At 41.8% G+C, this 17786-nt stretch overlaps 1 protein-coding gene and 1 long non-coding RNA gene across 5 annotated transcripts in view; one reads left to right on the top strand and one right to left on the bottom strand.

The window, feature by feature from the left end:
- Positions 1-17786, bottom strand: part of LOC111929873 (uncharacterized) — a 69017-nt gene that overhangs the window by 48446 nt on the left and 2785 nt on the right. The gene's annotated exons all lie outside the window — the stretch shown is intronic.
- The window catches only part of RIN3 (Ras and Rab interactor 3), a 64765-nt gene that overhangs the window by 40919 nt on the left and 6060 nt on the right, over positions 1-17786 (top strand). For all 4 annotated transcript variants that reach the window (XM_023927678.2, XM_023927679.2, XM_086893072.1 and 1 more), the window contains 4 exons: positions 1339-1430; positions 5304-6782; positions 9196-9504; positions 16878-17009. In XM_023927678.2, the coding sequence (XP_023783446.2) occupies positions 1339-1430; positions 5304-6782; positions 9196-9504; positions 16878-17009 (2012 nt within the window). The remainder of the gene's footprint in view (positions 1-1338; positions 1431-5303; positions 6783-9195; positions 9505-16877; positions 17010-17786) is intronic.

Below are 17786 nucleotides of genomic sequence, written 5' to 3' on the forward strand. Positions count from 1 at the left end.
AGAGTGCCCCATTAATAAAGCCAGATTTTTTTTCTATTAGAGCGATGTCCTAATATTTCTGGATCTTAATATGTTTCATTTTTAAAAAAAGATAAAAAGGAAAAAGAAGAAAACTATTCATGCATATAAAATAATAAAGAAAGCAGAAGGTATATAGACCCTCTTCCTCTTTTAAACCTCGTATCTGCAATGAAAAAATAATAAGCCATGTATCACATCAGTTTATATCAGTGTGACAACAGAGTGCTCAGTGCACAGACAACCCATGGAGAACACAAAACATCAGTAAAGTTTGTATCTGTTAAAAAGGTCAGAAATAATGACATGCATCTCCTGCATTCATCTGTCAACAGATAGGTCTGCAGTCGTGCTTTTTTGGGATGTGCATTTGTGTAGCAGAGACCTCCTACACACAAGGCCAGTTTTTTCTATAACAATTCCTTGTATCATGTAGAACATTTTGTAAAAGTTTTTATGTGTAAAATGATCCTGCATCATTCCTTGTTATCATTGAGGGACTGGCTTTTCTAGTCCTTGTTAGAATGGGAATTGAGGCAGGAACAGGATTAGCAAATTGTCACCAGGCAGGTGGCAAATCTAAACAGTTCACTGGCAGACCAAGTGCTCTGTTAAATGGCTTGAGACTTAGGGTGTGTTTCAGTGAAACCCAGCCAACATCCTCTGAGAAATTATCTTTTTTCTTCTGTAGAAATACAGCAACTTTCCAGAAACCATGTACTCAGAAGTCTGAGAGTGGAGAATTAGAGGGATATGTGTTTTCTCAGTGTCATGCAGCACTTCCTCACTGTCTGTGCCTTCACCCAGGGGTTACCCTTCCCCAGGCAAGGTCTTCCTCCCACCAATCCCTCTGTGCCTTGTTGTTTACCCATGCCTTACACTTACAGAGATTTTTAAAAGAGGAAGCAAAGTAGTGAGAGAGTGGTAAACAGAAAGAAAAAGGACTTCAAATTCTTTCCACAAGAAAAAGATTGGCTTTTCTAATTAAAATAATGACAATTTGCAGCACCTCACTTTTAATGGGAAGGTATTTGTGGCCTCCCCTGAGGTGAGAGGCATTCCTGCTGTTTTCAGAGGACAGAGCCAGGACACAGTAATTAAGTCAGTGCTATGGCATAAAGCATCACCACAAAAGCTGATGATCTTTCATAAAATCAGAGCAACCCAGGCTGGCACAATGTCCATAATTCCTTACCAGCCATGACTTTGCAGAACATGGTTGAAATTGTGAGCCAATCCAATCACTAAAACCAAGTATGGAGTGCCTAACAATTGTGGGTTTATCATTTTGCTGTTTTTTCATTGTGTTCATTTCTACAGGGATTTATTGCCCTTTACCCTGAAGCTGCCACAAGCAATATTAGAAGCCAGGAGCTTTCAAGACCTTGAAATTATCTCTAGTCTGGGGATAGGTAAGTCCCTCAAAGCAGTCAGATTTTCACTTGGACTTGTGAGAACAATGGTGCCTTGCACAGACATAATGCAACTGGGAGCTAGATACACTATTGTCTTTGGAATAGCTACAGAGGTCTGAATGCACGAGGAAGATGTTTATGATCTTTACATTCATAGCAGGATGCTGACAAAAAGGGCACTTGCCCCTTTGGCCATAAACCTCCACCTGGATCTCTGTCCAGGGTGTGGTACCTACAGTCTGGGTGAGCTGCAGCTTTCACCAGCTAAAGTGCAGCATGGCCTCTCAGGATAATTTATACACATTGAAAGTAGCTGGTATCTGAGCTATATGGAAAACACCTTTGCAACTTCTCCTTCTGATGTGTGGGGGCAATGCTGATGAAAGTGTGATATTTTTGAATTTTGATATTTCTGCTTCCTCCTGCAGGATTTCTAGTTGGTAGAGAAATATGTATCGTCCCAACATGTTCTCTCACCTCACACTAATCACATGCGAAAAAGAACATTATTTTTAGTGACACTACCAAACAAGCAAATTTTAGATGAGATGTATAAAGTTACAGATAGAAGCAGTTCTGTTAACTAAAGGAGGTCTTCTTTCTATTCCTTTTAATTTAACACACTCCACTTGAGACAGCTACTTCAGTTAGCCACTTTCATGCTCCTTGGTTTTTCAGTTTTTTTCAGGTGTTGAAAACAGCCAATGGAGAAAATTGAAGAGTTAGCCCGTTTAGAGATAGTTATTAGAGCACTCTCACTATTTTTGGATCTTCTACATCAAACCTCCCAGGAAGCATGGGAAAACCCCACTGGTTTCAGTTCAGGAAGCTTTGCTGAATTTTGCCAACAGATTTGCCTCTAACACTGTCAGCATCTTCTATTTTGAGTATGTTGCAATTTGTCAAAGTATCCTTTTATATGAATGTCCAGCCAGCACTTATTGCTGACAAAAAGGTACTTTACAACTTGAGATAACAAGTTGCAAACTTAATTTTTTATAACAAGTCTAAAAATTTGGATTAAAATGTAGGAAGTGTATCATGAATCTGCAACCTTAGTCTAATTTGAGCCAGCAGAGACAACAGTTTCCAGCAACTTCTGAAGGAAAAGGTTAGTTAAAGTACAAGTACCAAAGCAATATTGGTTGTAGTCTTTTTCCTTCTCTCCTGTACTGGTGGTCATAAAAGTAGTGAGGCTTGGAAACTTATTTCTATTTCATACCAGGCAAGTTTCTGACAAGAGAAAAAAAGCCTGCTGTTGTGTGCAGTCTTCCTGGGAAATGATGCTAGCTTCCTGAAGTGCCATGCTGTCTTAGTAGAGTTGAACAGGCTCAGCTACTGACAGATGCTGCTTATTGCTTCCTGGAACAAAATTTTGTGAATATAAATGGGTACACAAACAATTAAGTGCTGCCCAAAGTGGCACTTCCAAAGGAAGCAAAGCATTGTCTGAAATTCTCATATGTTCCTTTGTATTTATTTAAAAGTAAATCGTGTTTCAAGGGGATAGAAGTAAGATGTCTATCTGCAAGCTGAATTGCTCCATAAAGGATCTGGCTGTTCTGTATGTTGTCACAGAGGACATACTGCAGGCCCTCTAGTCCTGACCTCACTGGTACAGGAGTTATTTTAGCAGGAGAATTAGCATGATTGCACTGCACAAAGAGTACATACCATTACAGACATGCCAAAGACTCCAAGAACTGCTTAATTATCCCTCCCAGAGTGCAAGATAAGGGAAGATGCAGGACAGCAATGGGAGATGATCAAATGGCCTTCTCTGCAGTGTGATACAGTGTAGCTGTGCTGGGAAATGCCTGCTCTGAAGCAGCTGTGTTACTTGGTAGAGCCACATCATCTGTTCCTTCCCAGTCTGAGTGGTGCTTTGCATTTTCATCACAGTGCCTTATCCTGACCACTACTGAGAAAAATCACCAACTTCCTGCCTGTAGATTGGTTTACTCACCATTTCCCATAAGGACCATGAGGCTTCACAGCATTATATTCTGACTTAAAACAACCTCCTCTGTCCTGCATTTGCTGATACCAAGTAGAGCTGGAGAGCTTAAGGCAGCCTCAGATGTGAGGGGCTTGGCAGCATGGTGTTAGTATGTGTAGTTGCATCTGCATGCCTACTCCCAAATTCTGTTAAGAGTGCTGTTGTTCTTAGCAACACTATTATTTTAAGCTTCTTTGTTCTCCTCTCTCACAGTAAGAAATCAGAGAATAAAGCTGTTCTAATGTCAGCCAGCCTAAGATAATATGCTGACATTCTTATAAAGCTGAATTTGTCATGGACACTAACCTCGGCTGTGAGAAGCTAAAATAGGCAGTTTTATCATGATGGGAATAGACTGTCTTTTAGCTCACCTCTTGACCTGAGAGCTGCTCAGCACTGATGTATGCTCAGCACTGAGGGCCATCCCATACGTGTGCAGCCCCATCTGTCCTCTCTCAGGCCCAGCATGTCATGTTTTGGCAGCATGACACTCCTGACACCAAGCACAGGGCAGGGTTCTGGCATTGTGTGGCAGCCCCATTGTGTCCTCTGAAGTCCACATAGAAATGTGTACCATCAGTGTCAGCTCTGTGTTTAGGGACCAAGCATGGTGACATAGTTATTTAGTTATCTGCATCCTTGTGTTTCCAGGATTTCCCATCTTCCCCTTATCCCTAAATCTGTGGGAATCTATACAGTTCTCATCCAGTGAATACCTTCAGAGGTTTATACCCTTTTCCTTGGACAGATCATATGAGGTTAGCTGGATCCCATTTCCTGATGCTTCCGGTAGTGGACCCTGGATCAGCAGCTTTAATATTGATTAAAAGCAATCAGACTTTTAAGGCAGGTTTGAAACCTCACCTTCAGGGAAAAGAACAAAAGCTGCATGTGATACTGAATCTATTAAAAAAGGTACCAATGCATTGCATTTTTTTTAAAGAGTTATTAATAAGACAAATCATAATAAGAGATTTCTGACAGAAATTTCTACTTGCATGTGAAACACCATCTTTCTTTTTCAGTCATAATTGAAGGCACTGAAGTAGTTAACTATTCCTTAGTCCTTCATTATACATCCTTCCTGTGTACAGTCTTTTGCATCATCTTTTCTCTTTGCCACCTGCAGGCAGACAGTCTTGAGGCAAGGTGCAAGGCAGAGTGGCCATGGCTATAGATAACAGTCACCCAGAACTGTAGACTTTAATGGTAATACTAATCTGGAGAAGGTGTTTAAAATCATATAATCAGTTTCCAGACTGATTATACTGCCAGGCAGCATCAGACCTCTATGTAGAACAGACTGCCACATGAGTTTGCTGCATAGTAGAGTCATCTTCAGCTGGTGTCTCCTGGTGCATGTTGGATCCTGGCTATCTATCTCAGACCTGCACCTTACTATTGTGAGCAAGAGGCAGATGTAACCTGCCTGGGGTCTTCACATGCTCTCCTCAGGTATCCACAGCTATTTGCATTTGGAGGGCAGTGATCACTGAACAAGCACAGATCTCTTTTCACAATCATTCGTATCTCTTACTTGTACCTCCTGCTAATACTGAAAATGCTGAAGAGCATTAACATCTTTCATTAGATAAGTGTCCTAAAATTGATAGGGGAGAGAATTCTGCTGAAGCTTCTGAGCTTATCCCCTGGCTTGAAGAATTTCACATGCATAAACAGGCAACTCTTTCTTCACGCTGTTTTGTGCAGAGGTTTGAAAGTTTAACATTGAAACTTGGGTACCATTTCTTTTAACAATAAGTAGGTTTTCTACATATTATTTGCAGCTGAAATTCTCTCAGATTTTTTTTTTCAATTTTCTTTTTGTCTTTTGTGTTTTTATGTTTTGGTTTTTTGGTTTTTTTTGACAGATTTTTGGGATTCCTACTTAAACCACAGAAGACAGGACTTATCCCACCCTGCAAAAGACTCTCTTTTCAGCACTGCCCAGGCAGACCATTTAAGATCTACCCAGTGTTTTGCAAGTAGCACAAACCACTGCTCATGTGAAATTGAGCTGTCAATAGGAAATGACAGGCTGTGGTTTGTGAATCCTATTTTTATAGAAGAGTGCAATAATCCCTGTCCTCCAGATGTACCTTCTCCTAAAGGCCACTCTGGGAGCATTGATGTCCCCCCTGCCACCATGCTTACTGAAAGGAGGTCTCCTCGAAGGCCTCCTCCCCCTCCCCCTTCTCAAGCTCTCATTCAGAAATCTTCTCTGAAGTTCCCACAGGACCCCATGACTGCCTGTGAAGAAAACAAGCTACTTATTAAGCCACTGGGAAAGAGCATTGAGGAAATGAAAATTGAGGGCGGTGACGATAAAGAAGAAAGGAAGCAGAGCTGCTTGGCCAATGAGCCCCTGGCAGTATGCCCCAAGAAGGGCTCTCAGCCCTCTGTTCCCCCGCGGAGGCGGCTGAGTGAGAGGACCTCAGAGGAGATCTGTGCTCGTAATCCTGAAAGTTGTGAATTGCTGGAAGGGGAAGGGACAGAAGAAAACCAAGATACAAGTGCAGAGAGCAGAGATAAAACATCGCTGTGCAAAAAGGCTGTAGAAATGCCTGGGGAGGTTCCCAAAAGGGCTGTATCGCAGTTTCAGGAGACAAAGCCTGAACCTGCAGAGAAGAAGGAGGACATGCCTAAGATACAAAGCAATACCACTGAGAAAGGAAAGTCGCCTCCTATCCCACCACCAAGAAGGAAGAGGGTTGCCAAGGTACCAAGGATCCCCAGCTCCTGCCAGCCAAAGCAAAGAACAGTGGGAGAGATAGCTGTGGCTACTGGGCAGGCTGTGTGCAAGGGCAGCCCAGCTACGATGACGGGTGGTGCCACTTGCACACACACCAAGACTGAACCAGGACATGGCCACAAATCTGTCAGCTCAGCTGAGCTGGAAGGTTCACGCTTGTCCCTGGAGGACCTGGGAGGCAGCGCCATGGCTCAGGCATCAACATCTGAGCCAGACTCCTACTCCACCAGCAGCACAGAGGATGACCTGGAGATACTGAGTAGTTCATCTGGCAAAAAGACACGCTCCGTGATCTTGGCCAAGGCCAAAAACAGGCTGTCCTTGGTGAACCTGTCCAATGTCTTCACAGTCTTTTTGTCTAGTGACAGAAAGCTGCAGAAGAAGATTGTGGAGCTTGCACAGGACAAGGACTCATACTTTGGCAACCTGGTGCGGGACTACAGAGTGTACAGTTTGGAGATGATGGCAAAGCAGAGCTCCAGCACAGAGATGCTACAAGAGATCCGGCTGATGATGACACAGCTGAAGAGTTACTTAGTGCAGAGCACCGAGTTGAAATCTCTGATAGATCCAGCCTCCTACACCGAGGAACAGTTAGGTAGGTAACTGTGGTTTATTCATCCCTGGGCATGGTTTGGGAAGGTGAGGAGGGAGACAGAATTATGCAGACACAGGCTCTGCTTTACAGAATTATAAACTATCTCCTAAAACCTAAGCAGCATGATTTGAAGTCTGCTCTGTGGTTGAAAAAACACTTGGAGGAACAACTCTAAAACCTGGAGGCCAATGAGGGGAAAAATCCAAAAATCCCTTAATGAATGTTTTAAAGGGACTAGCTTAAGCAGAAGAGACGTGTGTTTGTGTGTATGAGAGACATACATGTATGTGTATGTGTGTGTGTGTGTGTGTGTGTGTGTGTGTGTGTGTGTATGTGTTTATATATACACATAGGTTTGCACACACAGAGCTGAATTAATTGGAAACATAAAAGGTAAATTTTCCCCTTCACAGCTGCATTCCCATGACCTTCCACATCCGCTGCTCTGCTACAAGGATGGAGAACTCCCTGCACATGGCATACAGTTTAGAGGTCAATCACTGTTTCACAGGAAGGGACAAGACTATGATGATTTTGAGTGGCAGGTTGGAGGAATGACTTGATTCTGTTTTGTGCTTCTCAGAGCTCAGAGGTACAGAAGAGCTGTCTGTTGCAAGACTACTGCTAGTTCCAAAATTAGGTGTTCACCTCTTTGCCATAGATATAATTTGCCTTTGGGGAACAAAAATATTATTTTTAACTGTTTACAGGTGTTTCATTGCTTCTCATTCATATCCTATAAGGGAATAATGTGCTACTTCTCTCCTTGCTAAGGACTGGACTGGTCTGTTTAATGCACATCCATGAGGGAATATAAAAAGAGCTGTAGGATTTTTTATCCCAGTGAAAGCTGTACAGCCAGAAAAAGCATGCATGCACACACACACATGCTCCTTTGAAAGATTAAAACTGTTTCTTGAGGACCTGAGAACTAATGCAGAGCTATTTGTGGGTCCTTAAGTCAGCTTAAAACAAGCTGGAGCTGGAAGACTCAGAATGTGGAGTGAACCACAGGAGTGGCCAGGGATTCTAGGAGATCCTGCAGCTCCAGTATTAGGTGGGACTCGGCTAAGTGGTGAACTAGGACTAAAAGGCAGTCCACTGTCAGTCTCAGCCGAGTCTGCTGATTTGCTTCTCTTCCAGTAAAGGGTTCACATGATCCTGCAGATCCCCAGCATAACAGACCTGCAGCCAGCCCCTGCCATAGCTAGGAAAGGGAACCTGCAGTTTCACTTCTCATGCACCTTGTGTAACCCCTTCAATCTTGGTCCTAATAACCTCTTTCTTCAAGGTATGGAGTGTGGGGGCAGCACAGAGAAGTCTGTTGTGTATCTTGATTAGTGAAAGTGAAAAGGAGGAAGAAAGAAGTGTCCTTGTTGTGCTTGGTAGAGCTGCATGTGTGCAAGTATCCCACCACCTTCCCATGGACGTGCCTGGTTCTAACCCTGTATCTAACCCTCTTCACTGAGGGTTCCTTAACAGGATGATGTGGGCCAGTCAACCTTGACAGGACTGTTTTCTGCAGAGGACAGGGATTCCCTGATTTACCACTTGAATTTCACCTGCTTCAGGCTGATTGATTCTCTGGATTCTTTAAAGTAGCTGCATTTTGAATACATAAATATTACTGCCCTCTGGTTCACTCCTCACTGCCAGAGCAGATGAACCCTTTTGCCAATAACCTTTCTGCCTCAGTGCAACAAGAGGATCTCTTGCTGTTCCTCTAGTTCTCTAGAGTTACCTCTGGTTTCTAGGAGTCAGACAACAGACTTCCTCACAGTCTCTTATGCTTCATCTTCAGCCAAATATTAAGCAACTGCTCAACCCACTCATACTAGTTCCTCCTCCATAGGTGGCATGATGAGAAACTTCTGACCAAATATTTGTGTTTGTCTCTGAGCTGGTGGCTGCAGCTGCTTTGAGGAAAGAAAGAGATGCTTTGAGGGTGAAATTAATTTTATTCCAAAGTGAGTATCTCAAACAAGTCAGAAGGAGAGATCAGAAGGGACATGAGATGAATTGCATCTGGGCATCTACAAGGGCAAGGCTGTGAAAGATATCACAGTTAGGTGAGGTCCCTCTTCTCTCCCCAGAGCTGGCTTTCCTACTGCCTGGCAAAGCCATGCTGGTCAGCCAGGAGTCAGGCAAAGAGAACAGGAGGTAGCAGGAGGTCTCCCTACAGCTCCAGTGACAGAGACCACACACTGATGTTCATCTCAAGGCCATCTAGGACTTCTGGAGAGTGTTGGTAATGAAATGTTTACTTTCTGGGATGTAGTTTTTGTTCCCTTCTCAAAGCTATATAGCAGTGCTTGAATAACCAACCACATGCTTCTTTAGGACTTTTACTTGCTCTTGTATTACTGTATTGCCTATTTATTATGTGCTTTTCTGTTCTCCTTTCTCTATGCAGAAGTGATTGCGGAGACAGCTTTGTACAAGTGTGTCCTGAAACCTTTAAAGGAAGCCATTAATTCTTCCTTAAAAGAAATACACAACAAAGATGGAACTTTACAGCAGCTGAAAGAGAACCAACTTGTGATACAAAACACAACTACCACTGACCTGGGCGTCACAACCAGTGTGCCTGAAACTGCTGTGCTGGAAAAGATCCTTCACAAGTTCACGACCATGCATAAGACCTACTCTCCAGAAAAGAAAATTGCCATCTTGCTGAAGACCTGCAAACTCATCTATGACTCCATGGCTCAGGGAAATCCAGGTACAGGACTCCTACTGCAATGGTATCCACCATGGGTCTTTCTCCATATATCAAAGGAACGGGGTTTATGATACAGCTGGCATGGCAATATACACATTGGAGGTAGCAATAATGGTTGATGTGTTTGGTATCAGGTGTCCACAGGTTGTGTTCAGAATGGAATGGTTGGTGAAGTTCTCTGCACTAATAACTGGTACAAGATGTTACCTTGTTAACTTTAAGCTCCTAACTCCTAAACCTGTAAGTGTGTGTTTTATGGATAATGTCCTTTTTGCACGTCTTCACACAGCTCTCCAAATATTCTCAGGGCTCTGTCCCAGCTTGTAGCAGAATAACGGTAAATTCTAGGAATGGGTCTTTGGGAAAAAACTCTTGATTTGGTCTTTACAGAGTTTTGCCTAAACTGAGGAGGAGATGCAGAATGCTACTAGTTTGTTACTAATTCCTGATGCTCCAGTAAATTCTAAAAGCCACTTCTTCAGTGCGAGGCAGTATGTGCTCTGAGTATAAACACAACATGGGCCCCAGGCCAACCACTAATGCAGAAATTAAACCCTTGGCCTGCAGACAGCATGCATCTTTGCAGATAGACCAGCAAGTCCCTTCCTCCAGCAATCTGCCTTGCCCGTTTAAGAGCTTTTTTTGTATACTGTGAGCTGATGATCAGCCATGCCTGAATTTGGAGAGAAGCCAGGTATTAATTTGCAATAACCTGCAGTTGTTCAAGAACTCACAGTCACCAAAGGTGCTTTTAGCTGTTCCGCTTTATTTTGTACTGGCAACAGCCTTGGAGCACTCATACGGGGATTGTTATGCCCCTGCTGAGCCTCACCTCTAGGTGATCTCTTGGATAGTAAGCAGCAAAGTTCAGCAACCAGTCTAGATAACATTAACAGCAGAGCAAGAAATGATCCCAGGGCTGAGCCTTAGCTGCAGGGTGGAAAGGACCTCTTACTGTCTTCAGCTATTATGAGATTGGACATGCAGGGAATTTGCTGTAACTTTGTTAAAACAGTTGTGTGAAGTTTGGGAGTAAATTTGGTTTAGATCAAGGATTTACAAGCCTCACGAAAACCCACTTGGTCTCCTTCTGAAGCTGGTGGTATGTTTGTACACATCACATCTTAGTTAGTTCAGGGCTGAAATTACTGTTGTAATGTTATTTTATGTAACAGAAATGAGGAGTCAGGGAAATAATTCAAAATGTTTAGAATCTTGACATTCATGAAATCTGATGGTTTCATTGTGGTTTGCTACACTAACCAAAGCACTGCATTTCAGCCAGCTCAGCTGTTTTCTTATCCTGAGCACTACTGCCAGCAGGGTGTAGGTTGGAAGCTGATTTCACCCCTGGGCATCCAGTTCTCTCCCAGTTTCCTCTGCCTTATACATGATCAGTGATGCATATCAGGGCTTGGCCAAAAGAAAGCTGGCCTGGAATTATGGAAATGTACCCCAGTGAATTCAGACCTGAAAAATAGGCTAAGGGGAGAAGAATGCTGGAAACTAACTCTTGGAAAACAGCAGACTTGGAGGGAAATTGAGTGACATTCCCTGTAGACCCACTTAGAAGCTAAATGTGTGAAACCTCTTCCTCAGAATGAGCTGAGCCCAGATCACTTTCATTTTCCATTGGCAAAGACAAGTTCTCATCAACCTGAAATATTTTTCTGACAGGGAATTTCAGCTGGTGGCATGCAGAAGAGCATGCTGTGGGCTGCCCAGAGCAGATTTCAGCAGATGGGAATTCTTCTGCTCTCTGCCCATCTCAAGAGCAATAGCACAGGGCCCCTTTTGCTGTCAGCCAGCCATAAGGCAGCACAGTGTTCTTCACACAGGAAGAGCAGAGGCCATGCTCAGCTTCCTGTGCAATAGCTTCTTCTCCTTTTCACTCCTTTTCCTCACTGCTCAGTTAAAAAGTTCCCTCCTCTTCCAAAATCAGAGCAGGTGAAACACTAATCATTCCCTCTGCTACAGGATCAAAATCAGTCTACCTCTGCCGGAAACATTACCTGTTCTATAACATGGAAACTACTTGTATTAGCTGGCTTAATTTGCAATTTGTCAGCTCAGGCCAGGTCTTAATTCAATATAGGTTGGCCATAGGATGAGCCAACCTGAGAATATGGTTTCATTTCTCAGAGCAAAATGCAAACACCACTTAACCAAGCATCTTTTCTTTTCAGATACATATGAAAATACAAGTTTTCTAACATTTTGAGACCCATGTACAGCAGTCCAGGTTTGGCCAGGATGTCCCAAGACGTACCAAGTTTCCTTTAAAACCAAGGACAGGCTTACTCAGGAACATCTGTACTTGTGGTTGTGCCCATCTTTGCCTTGCTGAAAGAGTAATGAAACTTTGAAGTCTGCCTTGACTGACTCCATCTATATCAAGACATTTTAAGAAAGGAGGAGATCTTTGGTTTGATTACAATTCATATTACATGACAAAATCTGCCTGATAAACTTGCTGTAGTTGAAATCCCTGATACTTAAGACTAAGAACTGAATGTGTCAGATCCTAAACTAGTTTAAACTAGCATTTCTTCCTCCAGCTTGTGGAAGCGATTCATCACAAGGAATTAGGAAGGCAAGTTCACAGTCTTTGTCATACACCTTTCTCTCAAGAGACCACTGAGTACAGCTCCATGAGAGAGTTGAAGCAGGACTGATCTCTGGCTACATCTCTCCATAGGTGGCCACAGAGGTGTATCGTGCCCAGATTCCCATCACACACATTGTGCAGTCAGTCCATGGAGTCCAGATGATTCATCTGGCTACATATAGATTTCTGCTTTAGAGCGAGATGACTCAAGGCAAACTCCAGTGACAATATTGATTAATTCATTACTGGCTATAAAAGCAATTAAGGGGCCCTGGTTCAGATGCTCATTTGTATTATGTAGGCAGTGATATTAGTAACATAATAAAGGCACAATTATGATAGTATTGAGGTGTCTCACCGAGCTTTTCCAACCTCTATGCAAACTTAAATAACTGAAACATATGTCTCCAAGAATAAAACCGACAATCTGAAAATATATAACCTGCCTGCTAAAAATACTAGGAATGGTTAGTAAGAATAAAATGAATTTGAAAAAATAGAGTTTGAAAATCAATGTCCCACAAAATGGCTGACATTTTTTTGGCACTAGAAAAAGTAAGAGGCAGGAATCATGCAGCTCTTACATTTGGAAGGCATGCTGCAACATGCACAGGGACAGCTGGGCACATAGCTGATTTATGTAGAAACATAGTAATGTTATATAGAAAAAAAGCCCTTATTATGTATCTTTTGGAAATACCTTTACTCAGACAAAAGATTAAAGGTATAGTGTGTGATATGAGTAGAATCAGAATCTCTGCTTTTCATCAAAAATGCAAATGACACCTGTAGAGTGAGAAACAATGCAAATCTACCATACATGTGGTGTGTACTGGCAGTGGTGTGCCTGGGTCACCCACCTTGTGCTGCCTGGGAGCTGCCTCTGTGGAAGAGAACTGATGGAAAAACAAAGCAGCAATAGCATTGGTTTATGGAGACAAATTGTTAGACTAACAGGCCGAATTTCTCCACGAGTGAGAAAGATCAGGGATGGAAAATCTCTAAGTTTAGGCTGGAAGTTTGAAAGATGGGAAGACTGCTTTCAAAGGAGATTCAAGAAGAACAGAGGTACAATTTTCTTACTGCAACATTTCTGACTTGTGACCTACCTAAGGTTATGAAGCTTCATTTTTGGGCTATCTTTGAACTGCACGGGCAGCTGGACTATATAGTTCAAAACTATAGTTTGTACTAATTATGGAATTGGCTAGGTGACCAAAACATTCAATTTAATAATTTCTTTTGCATAATTTTACATGGATAATATGCATAGTCTGCTTTTAGAAAAAGAGGATAGATAGGATATATGTTCCATTGGAATATTTCTCTTCCTTACTTTTTCCTATGAGTTTTGTCACCCCTACAGAACTGAGCAGCCAGATATTAGCTGCCCTGATGCACTCCTATAAGGCTCTGCAGTGGGCAGAAAGCAAAGCTGTGTCTTCAGTGGGATAGCTGAGCTTGTGGAAAGGAAACTGGGCTCCAATACTTCAGCAGACTTTGAAGAGCTCAACCTAGAAGCTCCTAAAGCTGTCAGAGCAATCCCATTACACTGCTTATTATCATATCTAACTTCTGAGAAGGAAAATAAAGCTATACATAACAGGTTTACTTTTATATATTTTGGAAGAGGATATTTGTATTTAAGTTACTTTTAATGAAGACTGATGGACTAGAGATTTGAGGTTTTCTGCCATTTAGCACAATTTCTACATTTGAATCAAAGAGCCAGTTCATATTTTTCATGGGGAGCGAATTTCTCTGATCTCTAAACCATACATTTTTGAAGTGAATTCATGCTGTCTGCATCTATTAACTCACTTAATTCACTATATCACAAATTAAACCTTGCTGAAAGGTTTGTATGTATGGGATAGACAAGAGACAGAAAAATGGTAGTGTGTGGAAGGAAAGTCACAATCCTTTCTTTAGATCTTGAACAAATCCCAGTTAACCCTTCTGCACCTCAGGCTTCAGCTACAAACTAAAGGCTAAAATTCATACTTTGTGGAGATTTGCTTTTAGATATCAAGGTAGTGTTTGTAAAATATTAGAGCAAGGTGCAGGGCACCACCCCTGTCTGCTGGTTTTCAGAATATACATAGAGAGAAAAGAAATGCACGAATGTGTTAAAATAGGCTGTAATTTCTTTATGGAGGCCTGGGCAGAATTCCAGTTGCTTTAAATCATGTATTTAATTAATAGTCATCTATTCAAGTGCTGCATCCCAGCCAGGAGCTGACGTTGTATTTGCTTTGCTATAAACATAATAGGATGAGTTTGAGGCAGAAGAGAAGGCTTATTTTAAGCTTCTTAGAGATATTTATGAAATAAATGTTTTCTGACCCCACAGGCAAGAAGGGGAAATCAAGCAAGTCATATCTGGATCAGGACACCACCACCTTGAATAGGCAAATTCAGTCTCTGTCACTGAGAGCAGTGGCAGGGTCAGTGCTAGATTTAACTGTCAGCTGCAAAAATTCCCCTCTGTGAGAGACCACGGATGGAGGAAGCCACACAGAGGTCTAGGAATTTGGCTCAGGCCCAGCTTGAAAGCTGAGGAGGCAGCAGCCTGCATAGAATACTCCTGCTGGAGCTCCCAGATGGACACTGGTTAGTGCCCTGCTGCCTTTCATGGCAGAGGAAGAATGTGGTTAACACAGTGCTGAAGCAACCTCTCAGGTATCTTGGTTCATAGGCATTATTTAATCTCTTTGTAGACTCCTGCTTCTCTTCATATTTGAGTGGCTGACAGCACCTATTATCCCCATGGATGGACTGAGACCACCTCAGAGCCATGGTTGGAATGATGTTGGCTGTACATGTCAAAGCCATGTGCATCAAGCTCCTTTAGGGGCCAGGAGAACAGGGGAGAATCAGCTGACTTCAGCTTTTGCTAAGGATGTGGGTATTTAAAGTTGGGTGTCATATAGCCACAGGTGGATATAGGTGCTGCCTAGTAATTTACACAGGTTGTGACCATACAGCATATGGAACATGTGTTCTTTATTTCAGTCAGCCATTCCTGCTCAGCATTTATTACTCAAAAAGAAACTGTAGATCAGATTTTCATATTTAAGGCAATAAACAGCTGTGAGTCCAATAATATTTTGATGAAGTCTTAAGGTTGAGAAGAGTTTATACCAAGGATGGGAGGGAAGAGCAGCTAAATCAGCTTACAGAAATGAGATAAACAGCATGAAAAAGAATTGTCTCCATGCCCAATTGTATACACAACCACTTCTCAGACAACAAAACAGAAACAGAGTCTGTAGGCATTCTTGAGAATTTTCCTCTAACTTTCATTTCTGTTGACACCAGAAGCTGATGAATGGGGACATGGAATTTTGTTGAAGACCTAAGTCTATGTCTTTTAACTAAAGGCAGCCATAGCAAAGCAGTCAGAACTGAAAGTGTTAATCCAGCTTTCATTAAGTTAATAGTCTATATTGTGGTGTGTGTGGGCTCTGTTAGAAACAGACTGAATTACAGCCCTAACAATCTCTCGTTCTCTAACACTTTGTTTTAAATGGATCAACCCTCTGTTCACTAGATGTATTACTGGGTTTATTTCAAAGCCACAATTCTTTTTTTTTTTAGTCAGGGGCTAAGCTTATGTTTATTTGAGGCTTCAGAAGAATATCTTTCTTTGCCAGTGGAGAATCTGCGTCAGCTATGAATGACAAAAAAAGAAATCTGACTCATGGCAAATATTTGAAATAAGTCAGTGGGAACATTTGAGAAATAGGAATGTATGCCCTACCATGGAAGAGCATGTGTGCTATGGGCCAAAAATGGCTAGAGCATAATTTCACCAAAACTACATCAAGCTTTGATTCCTTGAGGGGAGACAAGCAGTTCTCAAGTGAGACACACGTAGTCCATGAAACCAACATATCCAAGTGCACAGGTGAGAAAAAACTCCCCACAGTCTGAGGAAAGACATTCAGAATGAAAGCAGATTAGGTTAAGAGGAATGGTCAACTCTGAATGTTGGGAAGATAGGTCTGGTAAGGAACTTGCAATTGTGGGTTTTCCATGATGAATTTATGACATTTTGGTTGAAAGTGAAAGTATCTTTCAAATGAGAAAAGTTAATTCTTGTGTTCTTTGTGGTTTATGCAGGGAAGCTTCAGTTTGGATTCTATTTTAAGTAGAAATTATTTATAATGATGACTGTTAGCATGGTTTTTTTGTCCTTAGAGATCCCAAAGAATTCTTACAGACTGTATATTAGATCACTTTGTTAACTTAGTTGATACGAATGTTTTAAGCACAGGAAATATTAAGCATCTGCTTCACACCAATTTCAAAAACTAGGTTTAAGTCCAATGTGAAAATCTTTCTATTTTCTTAGCTAGACAGAATAGTTAGAAAGATGATTCCTCATGGATCCCAGCTCTTGGGAGACTGTTTTTAGTTAGCATCATGCTTTTGCCTTCTGAAGGGATGTAAACACAGAAGTCCTAAGTCCTAAAACCGCTGTCTCATTTTATTTTCTGGTTTTTGGTATCACACATAGAGTAAGCCTAAGAGAAAAAATACCCCTTATGCATGTAGACAACTTCCCTATTAATACTGACAACCTGAACTGCAGTCTTGATATCAGTATCAAATGAAATTTCTGTTTTCAGCATTTTTTCTTTGCTGGTGCTTTTTAGCTTTAACTCTTCAGATAACTTTAAAGTCTGCAAAGGACTCGCTACTGTGTGGAAACATGAATTTGTGGTGCTATTGGGACCATGCTGTGATTCTCTTTGCTCAGGAAAGCCCTACGGTGCAGATGACTTCCTCCCTGTGCTCATGTATGTGTTGGCCCGCAGCAACTTGACTGAAGTCCTTCTGAATGTGGAGTATATGATGGAGCTCATGGACCCGGCTCTGCAGCTAGGAGAAGGTAAGAGTACAGTGTTTCTCATGGGATAGTCACTTTGGAAATCATCATTTGTCTCACTTCAGTGCTTGTGAAAGTGGGGCAGCAGGGCTCTGGCTAGATTTTGTGGACAAAATGCTTTGGCCAATCTTTTCAAATATGAAGCTCTAAAATTATTACCAAACGTTTTTAACTCCTTTAAGCAGTGCAGTGCCTTAAAACACAAGCTATAAAGGCAAGGATTCATGATAAATGATAACTGAGTGCTGGATTAGCAACCTAAACAGAGACATCTTGTGGTCCTTAGCCCAACGGATGAAAAGCTGGAAGATTTTTGCTAAAATTAAACAGCTGCTGGAAACTATTGTGCAGATACTTTTATTTGTTCCAGTGAGAAAAGAACACATTTCCTAAACTGCACTGTATGTGTATGCCTGAGGGCTACATTCTTATGGTCACTCTACTCCTAAATTTGAGCAAACCCTCTGACAATGTTCTGTGACTGAGCATCATAGCAAGATAAAATAGGTTAGAGAGGAATATTGAGTTTGGAAGTGACTGAAGACCTTTCTTATCAGAAAGATAAATACCTCAGGGAACTGTGGGCCTCTAGTTTCTTAAATATAGCTTGGAAAGCACATGCTTCCCAAGTGACAATTGCACACTCTGAATTAGGAACACAGATAATTTATCACCAAGTAGTCACTAAACCAATCAAATGAGGTTTATTTTAAACTTTGCTAAGTACTAAGGTTCTAGAAAGGAGTCCTGGATGAACAACAGCAGACTAATTTTATTTAT

This window comes from Cyanistes caeruleus, chromosome 6, assembly GCF_971803275.1.
Source record: "Cyanistes caeruleus chromosome 6, bCyaCae1.hap1.1, whole genome shotgun sequence".
Classification (NCBI taxonomy): Eukaryota; Metazoa; Chordata; class Aves; order Passeriformes; family Paridae; genus Cyanistes; species Cyanistes caeruleus.